The 24936-nt window shown below is 49.1% G+C and overlaps 2 protein-coding genes across 3 annotated transcripts in view; one reads left to right on the plus strand and one right to left on the minus strand.

Moving 5' to 3' along the window:
* ZBTB44 (zinc finger and BTB domain containing 44) overlaps positions 1 to 24936 on the minus strand; it is a 97960-nt gene that overhangs the window by 22930 nt on the left and 50094 nt on the right. The window lies entirely within an intron of this gene.
* On the plus strand, positions 7831 to 10655 carry LOC141172862 (uncharacterized). Its single transcript, XM_073657469.1, has 2 exons — positions 7831 to 8619; positions 8831 to 10655. Exons 1-2 carry the CDS (start codon positions 8418 to 8420, stop codon positions 9772 to 9774), a joined length of 1146 nt encoding a protein of 381 aa, XP_073513570.1. The 5' UTR covers positions 7831 to 8417; the 3' UTR covers positions 9775 to 10655.

The following is a 24936-nucleotide window of genomic DNA, read 5'->3' on the forward strand; positions in this document are numbered from 1 at the left end:
AGTGACTGCACCAGCAGAATAGTGAGTGCAGCTCTGGGGTATAATACAGGATGCAACTCCGGATCAGTAATGTAATGTATGTACACAGTGACTGCACCAGCAGAATAGTGAGTGCAGCTCTGGAGTATAATACAGGATGTAACTCAGGATCAGTAATGTAATGTATGTACACAGTGACTGCACCAGCAGAATAGTGAGTGCAGCTCAGGGGTATAATACAGGATGTAACTCAGGATCAGTAATGTAATGTATGTACACAGTGACTGCACCAGCAGAATAGTGAGTGCAGCTCTGGAGTATAATACAGGATGTAACTCAGGATCAGTAATGTAATGTATGTACACAGTGACTGCACCAGCAGAATAGTGAGTGCAGCTCTGGAGTATAATACAGGATGTAACTCAGGATCAGTAATGTAATGTATGTACACAGTGACTGCACCAGCAGAATAGTGAGTGCAGCTCTGGAGTATAATACAGGATGTAACTCAGGATCAGTAATGTAATGTATATACAGCGACTGCACCAGCAGAATAGTGAGTGCAGCTCTGGGGTATAATACAGGAGGTAACTCAGGATCAGTAATGTAATGTATGTACATAGAGACTGCACCAGCAGAATAGTGAGTGCAGCTCTGGAGTATAATACAGGATGTAACGCAGGATCAGTAATGTAATGTATGTACACAGTGACTGCACCAGGAGAATAGTGAGTGCAGCTCTGGAGTATAATACAGGGGGTAACTCAGGATCAGTAATGTAATGTATGTACACAGTGACTCCACCAGCAGAATAGTGAGTGCAGCTCTGGAGTATAATACAGGGTGTAACTCAGGATCAGTAATGTAATGTATGTACACAGTGACTGCACCAGCAGAATAGTGAGTGCAGCTCTGGGGTATAATACAGGAGGTAACTCAGGATCAGTAATGTAATGTATGTACACAGTGACTGCACCAGCAGAATAGTGAGTGCAGCTCTGGAGTATAATACAGGGTGTAACTCAGGATCAGTAATGTAATGTATGCACATAGTGACTGCACCAGCAGAATAGTGAGTGCAGCTCTGGGGTATAATACAGGATGTAACTCAGGATCAGTAATGTAATGTATGTACACAGTGACTGCACCAGCAGAATAGTGAGTGCAGCTCTGGAGTATAATACAGGAGGTAACTCAGGATCAGTAATGTAATGTATGTACTCAGTGACTGCAGCTCTGGAGTATAATACAGGAGGTAACTCAGGATCAGTAATGTAATGTATGTACACAGTGACTGCACCAGCAGAATAGTGAGTGCAGCTCTGGAGTATAATACAGGAGGTAACTCAGGATAAGTAATGTAATGTATGTACTCAGTGACTGCAGCTCTGGAGTATAATACAGGAGGTAACTCAGGATCAGTAATGTAATGTATGTACACAGTGACTGCACCAGCAGAATAGTGAGTGCAGCTCTGGAGTATAATACAGGATGTAACTCAGGATCAGTAATGTAATGTATGTACACAGTGACTGCACCAGCAGAATAGTGAGTGCAGCTCTGGAGTATAATACAGGATGTAACTCAGGATCAGTAATGTATGTACACAGTGACTGCACCAGCAGAATAGTGAGTGCAGCTCTGGAGGATAATACAGGATGTAACTCCGGATCAGTAATGTAATGTATGTACACAGTGACTGCACCAGCAGAATAGTGAGTGCAGCTCTGGGGTATAATACAGGATGTAACTCAGGATCAGTAATGTAATGTATGTACACAGTGACTGCACCAGCAGAATAGTGAGTGCAGCTCTGGAGTATAATACAGGAGGTAACTCAGGATCAGTAATGTAATGTATGTACTCAGTGACTGCAGCTCTGGAGTATAATACAGGAGGTAACTCAGGATCAGTAATGTAATGTATGTACACAGTGACTGCACCAGCAGAATAGTGAGTGCAGCTCTGGAGTATAATACAGGATGTAACTCAGGATCAGTAATGTAATGTATGTACACAGTGACTGCACCAGCAGAATAGTGAGTGCAGCTCTGGAGTATAATACAGGATGTAACTCAGGATCAGTAATGTAATGTATGTACACAGTGACTGCACCAGCAGAATAGTGAGTGCAGCTCTGGAGTATAATACAGGAGGTAACTCAGGATCAGTAATGTAATGTATGTACACAGTGACTCCTCCAGCAGAATAGTGAGTGCAGCTCTGGAGTATAATACAGGATGTAACTCAGGATTAGTAATGTAATGTATGTACACAGTGACTCCTCCAGCAGAATAGTGAGTGCAGCTCTGGAGTATAATACAGGATGTAACTCAGGATCAGTAATGTATGTTCAGGGTGATATATTTAGATTATTTTCCTTTGTCAGGCCACTACGTGTGAGAATGTGATATTACACGGGGGCTTTGGCTGCTGCTGCCCCTTTAATGCTCTGAGTTGGGGGATTTGTACACGTGCCTGTGTGAGCTGTTTAGTTTAAAATAGCACAGGGCTGTGATTATGTGCCGGCGCGGGGTTAGTGCCGCCTTGCAGGACATATTATGCTACGTTTAAATGAAAATCATGAAAGGGGCTCGATGGACAAGAGAGAAAATCGCGGTGTTTGACCCAAGCGCTAAGAATTGTGCCAGAGGGGCCGCTGGGCTCCTCGCTCTGGGAGATGTCCGGGTGCGGCGGTATTCACATGCAGCGTGCGTGGCCAGAGAATGTCGGCTGCGGCCTTTTATAGTAGTGCACATACATCCACGCTGTTCATACCATAGACACTGGTTACCTACAATGTATCCAGACTCACTGTCTAGACAGGATACAATGTTACAAACCATCAGCTGTGAGAATAACCAGCACTCCACAAGAGCCCCAGCTCAATACCCCACCATGAACTCTGACCCCAGTACCAAACACTGGGCAGCCCCCCAGCTCTCACAGCCGGTGGGGACGTCTGGGGTGGAGACGTCTGGGGGCTGCGGAGTCGGTTGTATGAGGGGGGTAGGTGAAGTCACAGCAGCCGCCCCCCTCACCCATATGTAGCACAGGTGCAGGCCTGAGGGGCCCGGCTCAGGGGGGGGGCCGGCCCAGGAGCCGACATTCCTCTGCACCGTGCCCTGAAGCAGAATGGCGGCTGCTGCCTCAGAGTCACCTTGAGAACACAGCGAGTGCGAACAGCAGGAAAGCAAAAATGTACCATGCAGGGATCGGGAGGACGACGCACCCCGGAGCCTGAGGGGACGCACACACGCCGTCACATGTATACAAAGACTATCTGACCGCTTCCAATAAACTCAAGGTCTCATCAATACCTCCGCTTGCTGTCAGTTACATCATGTTCTTAGTGTTAGGCTATGTTCACACATCATGCTTTTTTCAGCGTTTTTTTTTTCTGCAGCAAAACCTGATCTCTTGCCAGGAGGTTGTTCAGGATTTTTCTTGCTTTTGGTGCGTTTTTTTTCACTGTCCTTTTGTCTTATATGCATGTACATAAAGTTCAGTGATAAAAAAAAAAGCTCATTCTGGTTTTGGCAAAGAAAAATGCTGAAAACACTGAAAAACCTGACACTCTTTTGCTCATTTTTTTTTCAGTGTTTTTTTTCCACCACCCATTACTTTCAATGGGTGAAAAAACGCTCAAAGGGACATCCTCTATTTTACAAAAAACCACGCAAAGCGCAAAATACTGATCAAACAAAAACCAAGGTGTGCGGACGGGAGGTCTGGAATCTCAAAAACGCTGAAAAAATCATGATGTGTGAACATAGCCTAAGTTTATAAAGTTTTCACCATACGGCACACAGTGGTAGAGTAGGGGGAAACGGAATAAGAGGAGGTGGGAGGGGGCCGCACGCTATACAGGGGGAGGGGGATGTGAGGTGCACCGCACGGTATACAGAAGGGCCACAGGAAGGCGCAAGGCCTAGGTGAGGTGAAGAGCGTGGTACACTATACAGAGGGGAGAGGCAGCAAGACGCACCGCGCAGTATACAGGGGAGGCGGGGCGCGCGGCATACAGAGGGGCCCCGAGGGGAGGCGGGGCGCGCGGCATACAGAGGGGCCCCGAGGGGAGGCGGGGCGCGCGGCATACAGAGGGGCCCCGAGGGGAGGCGGGGCGCGTGGCATACAGAGGGGCCCCGAGGGGAGGCGGGGCGCGCGGTATACAGAGGGGCCCCGAGGGGAGGCGGGGTGCGCGGTATACAGAGGGGCCCCGAGGGGAGGCGGGGCGCACGGCATACAGAGGGGCCCCGAGGGGAGGCGGGGCGCACGGCATACAGAGGGGCCCTGAGGGGAGGCGGGGCGCACGGCATACAGAGGGGCCCCGAGGGGAGGCGGGGCGCACGGCATACAGAGGGGCCCCGAGGGGAGGCGGGGCGCACGGCATACAGAGGGGCCCCGAGGGGAGGCGGGGCGCACGGTATACAGAGGGGCCCCGAGGGGAGGCGGGGCGCACGGCATACAGGGGGAGGGGGATGTGAGGTGCACCGCACGGTATACAGAAGGGCCACAGGAAGGCGCAAGGCCTAGGTGAGGTGAAGCGCGTGGTACACTATACAGAGGGGAGAGGCAGCAAGACGCACCGCGCAGTATACAGGGGAGGCGGGGCGCGCGGCATACAGAGGGGCCCCGAGCGCGCGGCATACAGAGGGGCCCCGAGCGCACAGTATATAAAGGGGCCCCGAGGGGAGGCAGGCCCAGGCCCCTCGTGCTATTGCTCCCTGTTATCAGCCCTGTTTGGACAGGTGGAGAATGTATACAGGGCAGCTGATACTCCTTGTACGCCGCCTCCAGTCATTTCTATCAGCAGGCAGAGGACTGGTACGAGGATTTTCGAGCGCTGCTCTGGAGAGCCCACCTTGTCTGTCCTAGATTGGTTACTATGGTGACTAAATCCTACAGGGGCCTGTGCCATCCATAACAGGCAGCAGGTGAAGATGACAGGCAGGGTATCTGTGCACAGGGGTCCGGGGCATCACTGGTATTTAGGGTGGTACTGGCCCCCTTCTGGAAGGTTCTGTATAATACAATGGTGCGGAGGTGACGACCCCGACTACACAGCGGGAAATAAAGTATTGTCAGCGGGCACCAGAATCCAGCATTACCCCGAGATGAGCGGCATCAGAGGAGACGGCAGCCCCTTCTCTTCCTGGGCAGGACGGTGGAGGACCTCATCTCACATGGGTTACAGGGTTTCCTTATGTTCCCTCAGCAGATAACTTTCCCCACCAGATATTCAGGACACCTCTGGACAGATACACTTCAAAATCCACGTTAAAAAAAAAATAATAATCTGTGTGAACATCCCCTCGGTCCCTGAACAGATTCCCCCATAAGGGCACAATAATCCGCGGCTTTATCACTGGCATCAGGTGCTGGAGAGAGGACATCAAACACTGGGGCGGCTACAGGACGGTGACTGCGGGGAGAAATATGGAGACGTCCAAAAAGTGACCAAGCCCCATCCAAACGAGGAGGAAACCACGGCCGTGACCGCTCCTAGAGATCACACAGGAGCACCGGAGACCAGGCAGACAGAGGAGGCCACCGCCGGCCACACTGCGGGGCCAGGGCAGACAGAGGAGGCCACCGCCGGCCACACTGCGGGGCCAGGGCACAAAGACGAGGCCACCGCCGGCCACACTGCGGGGCCAGGGCACAAAGACGAGGCCACCGCCGGCCACACTGCGGGGCCAGGGCACAAAGACGAGGCCACCGCCGGCCACACTGCGGGGCCAGGGCACAAAGACGAGGCCACCGCCGGCCACACTGCGGGGCCAGGGCACAAAGACGAGGCCACCGCCGGCCACACTGCGGGGCCAGGGCACAAAGAGGAGGCCACCGCCGGCCACACTGCGGGGCCAGGGCACAAAGAGGAGGCCACCGCCGGCCACACTGCTGGACCAGGGCACAAAGAGGAGGCCACCGCCGGCCACACTACGGGGCCAGGGCACAAAGAGGAGGCCACCGCCGGCCACACTACGGGGCCAGGGCACAAAGAGGAGGCCACCGCCGGCCACACTACGGGGCCAGGGCACAAAGAGGAGGCCACCGCCGGCCACACTACGGGGCCAGGGCACAAAGAGGAGGCCACCGCCGGCCACACTACGGGGCCAGGGCACAAAGAGGAGGCCACCGCCGGCCACACTACGGGGCCAGGGCACAAAGAGGAGGCCACCGCCGGCCACACTACGGGGCCAGGGCACAAAGAGGAGGCCACCGCCGGCCACACTGCGGGGCCAGGGCAGACAGAGGAGGCCACCGCCGGCCACACTGCGGGGCCAGGGCAGACAGAGGAGGCCACCGCCGGCCACACTGCGGGGCCAGGGCAGACAGAGGAGGCCACCGCCGGCCACACTGCGGGGCCAGGGCAGACAGAGGAGGCCACCGCCGGCCACACTGCGGGGCCAGGGCACAAAGACGAGGCCACCGCCGGCCACACTGCGGGGCCAGGGCACAAAGACAAGGCCACCGCCGGCCACACTGCGGGGCCAGGGCACAAAGACAAGGCCACCGCCGGCCACACTGCGGGGCCAGGGCACAAAGACAAGGCCACCGCCGGCCACACTGCGGGGCCAGGGCACAAAGACGAGGCCACCGCCGGCCACACTGCGGGGCCAGGGCACAAAGACGAGGCCACCGCCGGCCACACTGCGGGGCCAGGGCACAAAGACGAGGCCACCGCCGGCCACACTGCGGGGCCAGGGCACAAAGACAAGGCCACCGCCGGCCACACTGCGGGGCCAGGGCACAAAGACGAGGCCACCGCCGGCCACACTGCTGGGCCAGGGCACAAAGAGGAGGCCACCGCCGGCCACACTACGGGGCCAGGGCACAAAGAGGAGGCCACCGCCGGCCACACTACGGGGCCAGGGCACAAAGAGGAGGCCACCGCCGGCCACACTACGGGGCCAGGGCACAAAGAGGAGGCCACCGCCGGCCACACTACGAGGCCAGGGCACAAAGAGGAGACCACCGCCGGCCACACTACGGGGCCAGGGCACAAAGAGGAGGCTACCGCCGGCCACACTACGGGGCCAAGGCACAGAGAGGAGGCCAGTGCTCAGAACCCCTCAAGTGACTGCAGAACATTTAGTGACATCAGTCGCTGGGGTCTCAGTTTGCACAGTAAGGCCGGGGTCACATTAGCGAGAGCATCCGATGCGAGAGATAATGACGCTCGGCTCCTGTCATCTCGCATGAAGCACAGCTGCGGAGGAGACTGAGAAATTAATATCTTCATCTCCTCCATTGCCAGCGTCTGCAGGAATCGGACAGCACTGGGATAACATCTGAGTGCAGTCTGAGATTTTACACGCACCCACAGACTTGTGTATGGGTCAGTGCGGTCCAATTCTTGGATGCACTCACAGCATGCTGCTCAATTGGCAGTATTATTATTATTTATATAGCTCCATTGATGCCATGGTGCTGTATATAAGAAGGGGCTACATACAAAATACAGATATCACTTACAGTAAAGAACTAACAATGATAGACGGGTACAGAGGGAGGAGGACCCTGCCCCTGCGGGCTTACATTCTACAGATACATTGTATATTATTATTATTTATATAGCGCCATTGATGCCATGGTGCTGTACATGAGAAGGGGTTACATACCAGATACAGATATCACTTACAGTAAATGACTAACAATGATAGACGGGTACAGAGGGAGGAGGACCCTGCCCCTGGGGGCTTACATTCTACAGATACATTGTATATTATTATTATTTATATAGCGCCATTGATTCCATGGTGCTGTACATGCAGGGTGGATAAAAATCAATGTTTTTTTTTAAAAAAAATCAAAAAAAATCGGATTTTTTTGATTTAAATCGGATTTTTTTGATTTAAATCGGATTTTTTTCAATAAACTGCTTTTTGAGGAAAATATTTTACCATCCAAAGGTTCTTCCATCATGAGATAAAGCTGAGTTGTTTAACTCAGTAGAATAAAGGCTGTATATGTGTAACATTCACAATGCCATGCTCTTCCAGAGGTTTCTGTAGGATTAGTGGGCAGTTTCTCTCCTATATTATCACAGACGCTCGCTTTACTTACGCAGTTCTCAAAACTGAATTTGACTCCGCAGAGGTCCCAGCCTCTTCTTCACGGCAAAAATGTTACAACATGAACAGAGTTGAGAAAAAGACCTTAATCCTCTTGTTCTACAAACCTATGAATACAGAAGAAACCCCTTCAGTGCCAAGTCCAAGAAGTTAGACAATATGTTTCTGATTGTTTGGAGTGGAATAGATCTGCACAACACAAGAAGAATGTGAATCTAAGTGTGAGGAGGAGGAAGGGCAAGCAGACAAGAAAATGAAAGTGAAACTTTGAGCACAATACTGCAGCATAGCCACAGACAGACAAGTCTGGATCTGTTTGTGCGTACGATCTGAGGTTTATTACATTCTTTCCTTATAATGGTAGCAGGCCGTAAAAGAGACCCAGTTTGGGAATATTTTAATGAAGCTCCTTCGCCTATCGGTAAGGCAGGCATGCGTGCAAAATGCAAACGATGCAACAAAGAGATGCAAGGCCTGGTGGCGCGAATGAGGCAACATCATGAGAAGTGCGGTGATGAAGATGACCAAAGAAACACTTCTGAACAGGCCGGATCTGTTGGTAAACATTTTTATTGAATCCTGTTTCTAAAGACTGAACTGTCATGTGTGAGAAAAATTATATTTCTTATTATTACTGCATGTTACTGTCATTTGGTACAGTTATGAAGAAAAACAAATATTCCTTTTGGGGCAGGGGCAGTGATGTGTTGTGTACAATAAGCAGAAATTGTATAAACAATAAAATAACAGCATTGACTTTTTTTGTTTAGGGGAATTCATGGATTCTGGAAACTATCCACCTCCAAGATCACCATCATCCTGTTCTACAGTTTCAGAGTTATCCATCCAGGATAGTGCTTCATTAGCAGCAGCATCATCATCAGACACCCACAGCCACATATCACCATCACCCAAAAGGAAGAAAAAACCTTTACCTCCTGGAACCACCAGAGATAGGTTTGTGATAAGAACTAGCAGATTAGAAAAAGAGTTGATTGATGAAAAAATTGCCCAGTTTATTTATGCAACGAACTCTTCTTTCCGTCTGACTGAGAACCCACATTTCATTAATATGGTTCAGTCACTGAGACCAGGATACAGTCCACCCAGCAGAGCTGATGTTGCAGGGAAACTGCTGGATCAAGTGTATGACAGAGAAATGGAGCAATGTGCAACAGCTCTGGAGGGTAAAATTGTTAACCTAAGTATTGATGGGTGGAGTAATGTCCACAATGATCCTATTGTATGTGCTTGTATAACAACAGAAGAAGGTAAAGTCTTCCTTGCACAAACTGATAAGTCAGGAAATGCACACACAGCAGAATACTTACAAGAAGTGGCAGTAAAAGCTATAACAACATGTGAACAAAAATTCAAATGTCTAGTACGCAGTTTGGTCACTGACAATGCTGCAAACGTATCCAAGATGAGAAGAAATTTAGAAGAGCAGGGAGGGAATACAAAGCTGCTAATAACATATGGTTGCAGTGCTCATTTGCTGCACCTCTTAGCCAAAGACTTAAGTGTTCCAGAAATAAAGGCTAATGTTGTTGAAATTGCTAAATACTTCCGTAATAATCATTTTGCTGCAGCAGCTCTGAAAAGGATGGGTGGAACCAAGCTAACGCTCCCACAAGATGTTAGATGGAACTCTGTGGTGGACTGTTTTGAGCAGTATATCAAAAACTGGCCTATTCTGAAAGACACTTTGTGAAGAAAATCGAGATAAGATAGATGGCACTGTCACGGCCAAAATCCTCAACATTGGGCTTAAGAGAAATGTTGAACATATGCTGAGCTTCCTGAAACCCATCTCTCAAGCTTTAAACAAAATACAGAAAAATAGCTGTTTTATTGCGGATGCTGTTGAAATTTGGAAGGAACTGAGTGAACACTTAAAAACAGAACTACACATGGACAGAATTAAATTACAAGCAGTAAACAAACGAATGGGACAAGCACTGACTCCAGCTCATTTTTTGGCAAATATTGTCAATATCCAATATCAGGGTCAAAACCTAAGTGCTGAGGAAGAGGAGTTAGCTATGACATGGGTATCCAGCAATCATCCATCTTTAATGCCAACTATAATAAACTTCAGAGCTAAGGGGGAACCATTCAAGAAATATATGTTTGCTGAAGATATTTTAAGGAAGGTCACACCAGTAAACTGGTGGAAGTCACTTAAGCGCTTGGATTTAGAGACTGTCCAAGTAATGATTTCACTTTTAACAGCAGTAGCTTCTTCTGCAGGCGTTGAAAGAATATTCTCTTCCTTTGGACTCATTCATTCTAAATTGAGAAATCGGTTGGGACCCAATAAAGCAGGAAAGCTTGTTTTTCTTTTCCAGATTATGAATAGGAACAAAGAAGAAGATGATGATGAAGATGACGACGAGTGAGCTACAGAGGACAGCAGGGACAGTAGTATTTAAGTTTTTCATGTGTCGGCTGGGCTGACAGTCTAAGTTTCTTAAAATATATATATATTTTGTTTAGCCAAATTAGTTAACAAACATGGATGTTTGTTTAAGCAAATAACTTATGCTGTAATGTTGTTATTGTTTCAGTTGAATAAATCTATTTAAATTGTTATTAAGGTCAGGATTATTTTTCTCCTTCCTAAGTACAACAGAACAGTGGTGTCCAAATATGAATGATTAACCCATTAAACTGGGGAGAAAAAAGTAATATAAAAAGTGATTCTAAAAATCTTCATCTACTTGCATGTTAAAGTAAAGTAGCAAGAACTAGTTTAGGTAGAAACTTTGATTTAAATCGTGATTTAAATCGTGATTTAAATCAGTTCGATTTAAATCAAATCCACCCTGTGTACATGAGAAGAGGTTACATACCAGATACAGATATCACTTACAGTAAAGAACTAACAATGATAGACGTGTACAGAGGGAGGAGGACCCTGCCCCTGCGGGCTTACATTCTACAGATACATTGTATATTATTATTATTTATATAGCTCCATTGATGCCATGGTGCTGTACATGAGAAGAGGTTACATACCAGATACAGATATCACTTACAGTAAAGAACTAACAATGATAGACGGGTACAGAGGGAGGAGGACCCTGCCCCTGGGGGCTTACATTCTACAGATACATTGTATATTATTATTATTTATATAGCGCCATTGATGCCATGGTGCTGTACATGAGAAGGGGTTACATACCAGATACAGATATCACTTACAGTAAAGAACTAACAATGATAGACGGGTACAGAGGGAGGAGGACCCTGCCCCATGGGGGGCTTACATTCTACAGGATTTGGTAGGAGACAGTAGGTTGGGGGGGCTGCAGTAGCTCCGGTGGTGTTGAGGCGGCAGCGGGGTCATGGCAGGCTGTAGATTTCGTGAAGAGATGGGTTTTCAGGTTCTCTCTGAAGGATCCAGGTGTGGTGGATAATCGGACGTGTGGGGGCACAGAATTCTATAGGACGGGGGATATTCAGAAGAAGTCTTGGAGGCGATTGGATGAGGAAAGAATAAGTGTGGAGGAGGGAATGTATCGGGAGATTAGTTCAGAGATGTACGGAGGAGAGAGGTTATGGACGGCTTTGTAGGTCAGTGTTAGTAGTTTGATACCCTGGGCAATTGGGAGCCAGTGGAGGGATTTGCATAGAGGGGTAGCAGAGGAGTAGCGAGGCGAGCGATGAACCAGTCGCGCAGCAGAGTTAAGGATGGACTAGAGGGGTGCGAGAGTGCTAGCTGGTAGGCCACGGAGGAAGATGTTGCAGTAGTTGAGGCGGGAGATGATGAGGGCATGCACAAGCAGTTTAATAGATTTAGGGTTGAGGAAAGGACGGATTCTGGAAATATTTTTGAGCTGGAGGCGACAGGAGGTGGCGAGAGCTTGGATGTGGGGTGTGAAAGGTAGAGTTAAGGGTTACTCCGAGGCAGCGGATTGTCGGTACTGGGGAAAGAGTGATGTCATTTATAGTGAAGATATGTGAGATGGAGGAAAGATGATGAGTTCAGTTTTGTCCACATTGAGCTTGAGGTAGCGGGAGGAGAAGGAGGATATGGCTGCTAGACATGCTGGGATTCTGGACAGCAGAGAGGTGACGTCTGGGCCAGAGAGGTAGATCTGGGTGTCATCAGCGTACAGATGGTACTGGAAACCATGGGATTTTGTGACCTGTTCCAGGCCAAGGGTATAGATTGAGATAAGTAGGGGTCTTAGGACAGAGCCTTGAGGAACTCCAACAGAGAGGGGGCGGAGTAAGGAGGTAGTGTGGAGAGAGTTAAAAGTGTTGAATAGTTGTTTGGGGTTGTAGGATAGGGAAGATATGAGGGTTGTGAAGTAGGCCTGTTTAGCAGAGGTGAGGGCTGATTTGAATGCGAGTGTTGCTTGCTTGAATGCAGTGAAGTCATCTTGAGAATGTGTTTTCTTCCAATGCCACTCCACAACCCTGGATGCTTGTCAAAGCTGTTTAGTGAGGTTGTTGTGCCAGGGTTGCCTGTTGACTTGCCGCGCTCTGCCATGCATAAGAGGGGCGACCAAGCCAATAGCTGATGCGAGAGTGGCATTGTAGAAAGCAGTGGCGCTGTGTGTCATGAAGTGAAGATATGGATGTCAGTGGTAGAACAGAGTCAGAGTGCGTGGGTGTCTAGATCTGCAAGGTTTCTGCGGGGGTGTGCCAGGTGAGGAGGACAGGGATGAGAAAGTGAGTAGATGGTGGTCAGATTGGGGTAGGTTGTGAGGTTAGATAGGGAGCAGAGTCGGGTGAAGATCAGGTCTAGTGTGTGTCCGTCTGTGTGGGTGGCTGAGGAGGACCACTGAGTAAGTCCAAAGGATGAAGTAAGGGACAGGAGTTTGGATGCTGCTGACTGGCGAGTGTCAGTGGGGATGTTGAAATCACCCATGATGATTGTGGGAATGTCAGCAGAGAGAAAGTAAAGAAGCCAGGTGGAGAACTGGTCAATAAAGGCAGTGACCGAGCCTGGAGGTCGGTATATAACAGCCATGTCCGTCACCAGGGCGAGGAGTATGGGTGAAGTGGAGGCCACCGTAACACAGCGCAGCAGGGGAGGCAGTGTCGGAGGTTGTTCGCCATGTCTCTGTGATGCCCAGGAAGGAGAGATGATGAGAGGTAAAGAGGTCGAGGACAAAATGGAGCTTGTTGCAGACAGAGCGGGTGTTCCAGAGTGCTCCAGAGAGAGGGAGCGGGGGGAAGGGGGGCGTCAGGGGGACCGGTTTTGCGTAAGAGAGGTTGCGGTAGTTTGCAGTTGGTTTGATGCGATAGGTGGGGGAATTGGTGGAAGGTGCATGAGAAAATAATGGCAGATCTGAGCTGCCCCATAGAGTAACACTGGGCCGAGTGCTCAGCGAGGTTTCATCCTTGTTATATGCTAGTGTGAGCGAGCCCTAAGCCACATACTAAAACAGGTCTCCATGGCCGGAGTTCCAAGACATCGCCTCTACTGACCCAAGAGCAGAAGAAATGTCACCCCAAAATGCTTCAACTACAGAAGTTCTGAGACTGTGTTGTGGAATAAAGAAACAAATCTGGAACATTTATATGGCTCAGCGGTGTCTGGAGGAGGGGTAAAGCCTCTGTTGAACGCGCATCAGGGGCTCAGTGATGCATCAGGCTGTGTGTGAACGATGCGGATTTGAAGCAGAAATTTCCTGATCGTTTCTACATCTCCTTGGCAGGAAAAATGCATGCGGATTTTACATGCGTTTTTGTACATCAATGAATGTTTTTTTGGAGCTACATAAAGCTATTTGGTGGGACATTGCTTAAACCTTGGATTACCATCAGAACTAGGATGAGTATATTGGTTAATCTGAATAATTAAAGAATGTGTCTGTTGTATTTCAAATTAAGTGCTTGCTCCCTGTCTGTGTGTTTAAGTCTTTACTTTAATTAGGTTTGGTCATGAAAAGGTCTGATTGACGCCTTGTCATCACCAAACAAAAGAGCTAGGTGTCAGCTAGTCCCATTCACCCAATCTTCATTAGCATTTCTTTTCATGTAATTTATAAGGCAGCTGTGAGCTGCTCTTTTTAGCCATTTGCAAACATGGTCCATTGCCATAATTAACATCTCACAGCTGGTTCGTTAGCCGCTATGTCCCCCCAATCAGCACTCCGCAGCGCTTTAGCTGCAGCGTATTTTTGTTGAGTCCAAAAAGCTATTGCCGCACTTTTGTTGTCGGTACATGTGAATCCACCGCATATGACACTTCAAGTCAGTCAAAATCGGCAGCGGAGATTAGCGTGTCCGCAACATAAATTGACACGCTGCGGGTGAGTTTGGGTACGTGGCCACGGTCAGAAGCTGCTTCAGGTTTGACATGTTTATACAGGATCAAACCCGCAGCATCCAGATGTTATGGTACAGTGGATGGGATCTCTAGAAATCCCATGTCCACTATACGTGCATCAGAGGCTGCAAATCACCCGTGCAATGACATGCGCGCGTCTTTCAGGACCACATGTCAAGTTCTCTTGCGGTGTCGCTTGTCTCCACAACAGAAATTTGCCAACTAGAAAGTATTGAATGCAGTAAATATGCATGGTTCAGTGAACACGTGTGGATTTATCTGCATTTAATAGAATGCAACGTTTTGGACGCAGCAAAAAATATGCGTCCAAAGCACTGCTACATCCGGATCGTGGGCACAGAGCAGAATATATATGGCGTGGGCTCCCGCGTCATTTTTATAACCGCTGGGAGCTTATATTAGTAGCCGGGGAAGGGGCCATTAGCCAACAATGTTCCCTGGCTATTAATATCAGCCCACAGCGGTTTGTTTAGCCTTTACTGGCTAGATTACAGTGGAACCCCCAGAAAAAAAAATTGACGTTGGGTCTCCCTATAAAATCTAAACCAGAAAAGCCTAAACTAGACAGCTGCGGGCTGATATTAATAGCCAGGGAAGGGGCCATGGATACTATCCCCCTCCGCGGCTATTAATATCACCTCTCAGCAGTCCCAGAAATGGTGCATCCATAAGATGCACCAAATCTGGCGCTTAGCCTCCGCTCTTCCCACTGCCCTGTAGCGGTGGCGAGGAGGGTAATGGGGTTGGGGTTCACGTCAGCCTTGTATTGGGGGCTGACGTGAAGCCTTGGTTAGTAATGGAGGGAGTCCATAAGAAGCCCCCATTACTAACTGTGAAGTAAAATGGTTGCCGCTTTTTCAATAAAAACACAGCCAGAATAAAGTATTTTAAATGAAATGAAAAACGCATGGTTTTTAAAAAAAATTTATTGCACGGGTCCGTGACTACCTCGACCTCCTTGAAAAAAAAAAAAAAAGTAAAACAATATCCCTCACCTGTCCGCCGTCAACGACGCAGTCCACAATCACTGCCGAGTGTTCCATGACGATCCGTGTCACTTCTACAGCAGTGACATCAGCAATCATGATGTCACTGCTGTAGAAGACAGCAATGAACACTAACAAGGAGTGTAAACCCCGTCAGTGTACATTGCTGTGCAGGAGGTCACTGGGGTTCATCAGCTCACCGCCATCACCCTGAGAACTTTCTTATGAATGCTCCCACAGTGAAGTCATGTGACCGATCAGCTGATCGCTCACGTGACCGCAGGTCCTGGCAGCTCAGTACACTGCAGGGAGTGAGCCTGCTCCCCACAGTATACCTCCGGGAGGGGAGGATGCCGCCGGGGACCAGGAAGACACAGGGGGGCGCCGGACAGGTGAGTATGGAGTTTTTTTGTTTGTTTTTTACAGTGCGTGGTAGCCGGCTTGGATGGGAAGACTACTGCTCCTCTTAACCACGCTGCTCCCTCTGTTATCAGCGGGAGCGGCGGTCGGGATGAGAGGAGTTGTAGTCCTCCTCTCCAACCCGGTACCACCCACACCGCGTTTCCACCGCAAATTCATGGCCATTGACTAATTGAAACGCAGTAAATTCACATATACCTGCGGGTTTGCTGTGTTTTAATGGACCTCAATGGGTGCAAATTCGCTGCGGGATCGCGCTAGAAATGGTCATGCTGCGTTTTTTAACGCAATGCGAATCCGGACTAGAAATTTCCACATCATGTGCACAACACATCCGGATTAGCATTGCTGTGCATGGCAGACCTATTAAAAAGCGGTATCGCGTTTCCGCGGCGGGAAAACTGACGCGAAAACACAAAAAATGCTACGTGTGCACATAGCCTCACATGGGGAGCAGGTCATAACAGCGAGAAGGATCTAATCAGTACTAAAGACGCCTGAGGCTGCAGCAGTCAGTAAGAGCGACACAGTCTGCTGAATTTTGGAAAACCTCTTGTTCTAGATGTGTTCACCTATTCGCACTACAATAAACAAAAACAATTTGAATTTACATTGGAGGGTATACAGCCCGGAGCTGCATGAGAACGGACCCCGCGCCGCCACTGCCGCACAGTACGACGGCAGGACCCCGCGCCGCCACTGCCGCACAGTACGACGGCAGGACCCCGCGCCGCCACTGCCGCACAGTACGACGGCAGGACCCCGCGCCGCCACTGCCGCACAGTACGACGGCAGGACCCCGCGCCGCCACTGCCGCACAGTACGACGGCAGGACCCCGCGCCGCCAATGTCACACCATGCACGACAATCAGGCCACTGATCCAGTGTAATACACAGACAGTGGAAACCAAGACCTGGACGTCTGATGCCGCGTCATATTATAACAGCTGCTACTATCACTGATATTATACACGAGCCCATAAGGGACATGAGGCGGGCGGGGGGGCAAGACGGCGGAGCCACTTCTGCGCGGTGTACAGTCTACGGGTGATGGAGGAAACGAGATGTGAAAACCCCAAAATAAGTCTAACACAAGACTTGAGTGACAGACGGTCCAGCCTCCGCAGGGGCATGTGAGAATAAGGGGCTGCGATAGTCTACGGCTTGTCTGCATCACCTCAGGAACACACGACGCTGGGTAGTATACACACACACACACGACGCTGGGTAGTATACACACACACACACGACGCTGGGTAGTATATATACACACACACACACACACACGAGGCTGGGTAGTATATACACACACACACGAGGCTGGGTAGTATATATACACACACACGAGGCTGGGTAGTATATATACACACACACTAGGCTGGGTAGTATATATACACACACACACGAGGCTGGGTAGTATATATACACACACACGAGGCTGGGTAGTATATATACACACACACTAGGCTGGGTAGTATATATACACACACACACGAGGCTGGGTAGTATATATACACACACACGAGGCTGGGTAGTATATATACATACACACGAGGCTGGGTAGTATATATACACACACACGAGGCTGGGTAGTATATATACACACACACACACGAGGCTGGGTAGTATATATACACACACACACACACGAGGCTGGGTAGTATATATATACACACACACACGAGGCTGGGTAGTACATACACACACACAACGCTGGGTAGTACATACACACACAACGCTGGGTAGTACATACACACACAACGCTGGGTAGTACATACACACACACAACGCTGGGTAGTACATACACACACACAACGCTGGGTAGTACATACACACACACACAACGCTGGGTAGTACATACACACACACACACAACGCTGGGTAGTACATATACACACACACACACAACGCTGGGTAGTACATATACACACACACAACGCTGGGTAGTACATATACACACACACACACACACAACGCTGGGTAGTACATATACACACACACACACAACGCTGGGTAGTACATATACACACACACACACAACGCTGGGTAGTACATATACACACACACACACACAACGCTGGGTAGTACATATACACACAAACACACACAACGCTGGGTAGTACATATACACACACACACACAACGCTGGGTAGTACATATACACACACACACAACGCTGGGTAGTACATATACACACACAACGCTGGGTAGTACATATACACACACACAACGCTGGGTAGTACATATACACACACACAACGCTGGGTAGTACATATACACACACACAACGCTGGGTAGTACATATACACACACACAACGCTGGGTAGTACATATACACACACACACACACACACACACAACGCTGGGTAGTACATATACACACACACAACGCTGGGTAGTACATATACACACACACACAACGCTGGGTAGTACATATACACACACACACACACAACGCTGGGTAGTACATATACACACACACACACACAACGCTGGGTAGTACATATACACACACACACACACGCTGGGTAGTACATATACACACACACACGCTGGGTAGTACATATACACACACACACACACACACAACGCTGGGTAGTACATATACACACACACACAACGCTGGGTAGTACATATACACACACACAACGCTGGGTAGTACATATACACACACACAACGCTGGGTAGTACATATACACACACACAACGCTGGGTAGTACATACACACACACAACGCTGGGTAGTACATACACACACACAACGCTGGGTAGTACATACACACACACAACGCTGGGTAGTACATACACACACACAACGCTGGGTAGTACATACACACACACAACGCTGGGTAGTACATACACACACACAACGCTGGGTAGTACATACACACACACAACGCTGGGTAGTACATACACACACACAACGCTGGGTAGTACATACACACACACAACGCTGGGTAGTACATACACACACACAACGCTGGGTAGTACATACACACACACAACGCTGGGTAGTACATACACACACACAACGCTGGGTAGTACATACACACACACAACGCTGGGTAGTACATACACACACACAACGCTGGGTAGTACATACACACACACAACGCTGGGTAGTACATACACACACACAACGCTGGGTAGTACATACACACACACAACGCTGGGTAGTACATACACACACACAACGCTGGGTAGTACATACACACACACAACGCTGGGTAGTACATACACACACACAACGCTGGGTAGTACATACACACACACAACGCTGGGTAGTACATACACACACACAACGCTGGGTAGTACATACACACACACAACGCTGGGTAGTACATACACACACACAACGCTGGGTAGTACATACACACACACAACGCTGGGTAGTACATACACACACACAACGCTGGGTAGTACATACACACACACAACGCTGGGTAGTACATACACACACACAACGCTGGGTAGTACATACACACACACAACGCTGGGTAGTACATACACACACACAACGCTGGGTAGTACATACACACACAACGCTGGGTAGTACATACACACACACAACGCTGGGTAGTACATACACACACACAACGCTGGGTAGTACATACACACACACAACGCTGGGTAGTACATACACACACACAACGCTGGGTAGTACATACACACACACAACGCTGGGTAGTACATACACACACACAACGCTGGGTAGTACATACACACACACAACGCTGGGTAGTACATACACACACACAACGCTGGGTAGTACATACACACACACAACGCTGGGTAGTACATACACACACACAACGCTGGGTAGTACATACACACACACAACGCTGGGTAGTACATACACACACACAACGCTGGGTAGTACATACACACACACAACGCTGGGTAGTACATACACACACACAACGCTGGGTAGTACATACACACACACAACGCTGGGTAGTACATACACACACACAACGCTGGGTAGTACATACACACACACACAACGCTGGGTAGTACATACACACACACAACGCTGGGTAGTACATACACACACACAACGCTGGGTAGTACATACACACACACAACGCTGGGTAGTACATACACACACACAACGCTGGGTAGTACATACACACACAACACGCTGGGTAGTACATACACACACAACACGCTGGGTAGTACATACACACACAACACGCTGGGTAGTACATACACACACAACACGCTGGGTAGTACATACACACACACAACGCTGGGTAGTACATACACACACACAACGCTGGGTAGTACATACACACACACAACGCTGGGTAGTACATACACACACACAACGCTGGGTAGTACATACACACACACAACGCTGGGTAGTACATACACACACACACACCCCGCTGGGTAGTACATACACACACACAACGCTGGGTAGTACATACACACACACACACCCCGCTGGGTAGTACATACACACACCCCGCTGGGTAGTACATACACACACACCCCCCGCTGGGTAGTACATACACACACACACACCCCGCTGGGTAGTACATACACACACCCCGCTGGGTAGTACATATACACACACACACAACGCTGGGTAGTACATATACACACACACACACACACACAACGCTGGGTAGTACATATACACACACACAACGCTGGGTAGTACATATACACACACACAACGCTGGGTAGTACATATACACACACACACACACACAACGCTGGGTAGTACATATACACACACAACGCTGGGTAGTACATATACACACACACACCCCGCTGGGTAGTACATATACACACACACACCCCGCTGGGTAGTACATATACACACACACACCCCGCTGGGTAGTACATATACACACACACACCCCGCTGGGTAGTACATATACACACACACACCCCGCTGGGTAGTACATATACACACACACACCCCGCTGGGTAGTACATATACACACACACACCCCGCTGGGTAGTACATATACACACACACACCCCGCTGGGTAGTACATATACACACACACACCCCGCTGGGTAGTACATATACACACACACACCCCGCTGGGTAGTACATATACACACACACACCCCGCTGGGTAGTACATATACACACACACACCCCGCTGGGTAGTACATATACACACACACACCCCGCTGGGTAGTACATATACACACACACACCCCGCTGGGTAGTACATATACACACACACACCCCGCTGGGTAGTACATATACACACACACACCCCGCTGGGTAGTACATACACACACACACACACACCCCGCTGGGTAGTACATGCACACACACACACACAACGCTGGGTAGTACACACACACACACAACGCTGGGTAGTACATACACACACACACACAACGCTGGGTAGTACATACACAGACAACGCTGGGTAGTACATACACACACAGACAACGCTGGGTAGTACATACACACACAGACAACGCTGGGTAGTACATACACACACACACAACGCTGGGTAGTACATACAAACACACACAACGCTGGGTAGTACATACAAACACACACAACGCTGGGTAGTACATACAAACACACACAACGCTGGGTAGTACACACAGACACACACAACGCTGGGTAGTACACACACACAACGCTGGGTAGTACACACACACACACAACGCTGGGTAGTACACACACACGACGCTGGGTAGTACACACACACGACGCTGGGTAGTACACACACGACGCTGGGTAGTACACACACACACGACGCTGGGTAGTACACACACACGACGCTGGGTAGTACACACACACGACGCTGGGTAGTACACACACACGACGCTGGGTAGTACACACACACGACGCTGGGTAGTACACACACACACGACGCTGGGTAGTACACACACACACGACGCTGGGTAGTACACACACACACGACGCTGGGTAGTACACACACACACACACGACGCTGGGTAGTACACACACACACACGACGCTGGGTAGTACACACACACGACGCTGGGTAGTACACACACACGACGCTGGGTAGTACACACACGACGCTGGGTAGTACACACACACGACGCTGGCTAGTACACACACACGACGCTGGCTAGTACACACACACGACGCTGGGTAGTACACACACACACAACGCTGGGTAGTACATATACACACAACGCTGGGTAGTACATATACACACACACAACGCTGGGTAGTACATATACACACACACACACAACGCTGGGTAGTACATATACACACACACACAACGCTGGGTAGTACATATACACACACACACACACACAACGCTGGGTAGTACATATACACACACACACAACGCTGGGTAGTACATATACACACACACACAACGCTGGGTAGTACATATACACACACACACACACACACACACAACGCTGGGTAGTACATACACACACACAACGCTGGGTAGTACATACACACACACAACGCTGGGTAGTACATACACACACACAACGCTGGGTAGTACATACACACACACAACGCTGGGTAGTACATACACACACACAACGCTGGGTAGTACATACACACACACAACGCTGGGTAGTACATACACACACACACAACGCTGGGTAGTACATACACACACACAACGCTGGGTAGTACATACACACACACAACGCTGGGTAGTACATACACACAACGCTGGGTAGTACATACACACACACAACGCTGGGTAGTACATACACACACAACGCTGGGTAGTACATACACACAACGCTGGGTAGTACATACACACACAACACGCTGGGTAGTACATACACACACACAACGCTGGGTAGTACATACACGCACACAATGCTGGGTAGTACATACACACACCCCGCTGGGTAGTACATATACACACACACACACAACGCTGGGTAGTACATATACACACACACAACGCTGGGTAGTACATATACACACACACACACACAACGCTGGGTAGTACATATACACACACACAACGCTGGGTAGTACATATACACACACACAACGCTGGGTAGTACATATACACACACACAACGCTGGGTAGTACATATACACACACACAACGCTGGGTAGTACATATACACACACACACACAACGCTGGGTAGTACATATACACACACACACAACGCTGGGTAGTACATATACACACACACAGAACGCTGGGTAGTACATATACACACACAACGCTGGGTAGTACATATACACACACACACACAACGCTGGGTAGTACATATACACACACACACACAACGCTGGGTAGTACATATACACACACAACGCTGGGTAGTACACATACACACACAACGCTGGGTAGTACATATACACACACAACGCTGGGTAGTACATATACACACACACAACGCTGGGTAGTACATATACACACACAACGCTGGGTAGTACATATACACACACAACACGCTGGGTAGTACATATACACACACACAACGCTGGGTAGTACATATACACACACACACACACACAACGCTGGGTAGTACATATACACACACACACAACGCTGGGTAGTACATATACACACACACACAACGCTGGGTAGTACATATACACACACACACACAACGCTGGGTAGTACATATACACACACACAACGCTGGGTAGTACATATACACACACACAACGCTGGGTAGTACATATACACACACACAACGCTGGGTAGTACATATACACACACAACGCTGGGTAGTACATACACACACACAACGCTGGGTAGTACATACACACACACACAACGCTGGGTAGTACATACACACACACAACGCTGGGTAGTACATACACACACAACGCTGGGTAGTACATACACACACACAACGCTGGGTAGTACATACACACACACAACGCTGGGTAGTACACACACACACACAACGCTGGGTAGTACATACACACACACACACCCCGCTGGGTAGTACATACACACACACACCCCGCTGGGTAGTACATACACACACACACACACACACCCCGCTGGGTAGTACATACACATACACACACACACACACACACACACACCCCGCTGGGTAGTACATACACACACACACACACACCCCGCTGGGTAGTACATACACACACCCCCCCCCCCCCCCGCTGCGTAGTACATACACACACACACCCCCCCCCCCCGCTGCGTAGTACACACACACACCCCGCTGGGTAGTACATACACACACACACACCCCGCTGGGTAGTACATACACACACACACACCCCGCTGGGTAGTACATACACACACACACACCCCGCTGGGTAGTACATACACACACACACACCCCGCTGGGTAGTACATATACACACACACAACGCTGGGTAGTACATATACACACACACAACGCTGGGTAGTACATATACACACACACAACGCTGGGTAGTACATATACACACACACAACGCTGGGTAGTACATATACACACACACACACAACGCTGGGTAGTACATATACACACACACACAACGCTGGGTAGTACATATACACACACACAGAACGCTGGGTAGTACATATACACACACAACGCTGGGTAGTACATATACACACACACACACAACGCTGGGTAGTACATATACACACACACACACAACGCTGGGTAGTACATATACACACACAACGCTGGGTAGTACATATACACACACAACGCTGGGTAGTACATATACACACACAACGCTGGGTAGTACATATACACACACACAACGCTGGGTAGTACATATACACACACACAACGCTGGGTAGTACATATACACACACAACGCTGGGTAGTACATATACACACACACAACGCTGGGTAGTACATATACACACACACACACACACAACGCTGGGTAGTACATATACACACACACACACAACGCTGGGTAGTACATATACACACACACACAACGCTGGGTAGTACATATACACACACACACACACAACGCTGGGTAGTACATATACACACACACAACGCTGGGTAGTACATATACACACACACAACGCTGGGTAGTACATATACACACACACAACGCTGGGTAGTACATATACACACACAACGCTGGGTAGTACATACACACACACAACGCTGGGTAGTACATACACACACACAACGCTGGGTAGTACATACACACACACACAACGCTGGGTAGTACATACACACACACAACGCTGGGTAGTACATACACACACAACGCTGGGTAGTA

Source organism: Phyllobates terribilis, unplaced genomic scaffold (assembly GCF_046119375.1).
Source record: "Phyllobates terribilis strain yellow unplaced genomic scaffold, ASM4611937v1 Scaffold_12__6_contigs__length_324123572, whole genome shotgun sequence".
NCBI classification, from domain to species: domain Eukaryota; kingdom Metazoa; phylum Chordata; class Amphibia; order Anura; family Dendrobatidae; genus Phyllobates; species Phyllobates terribilis.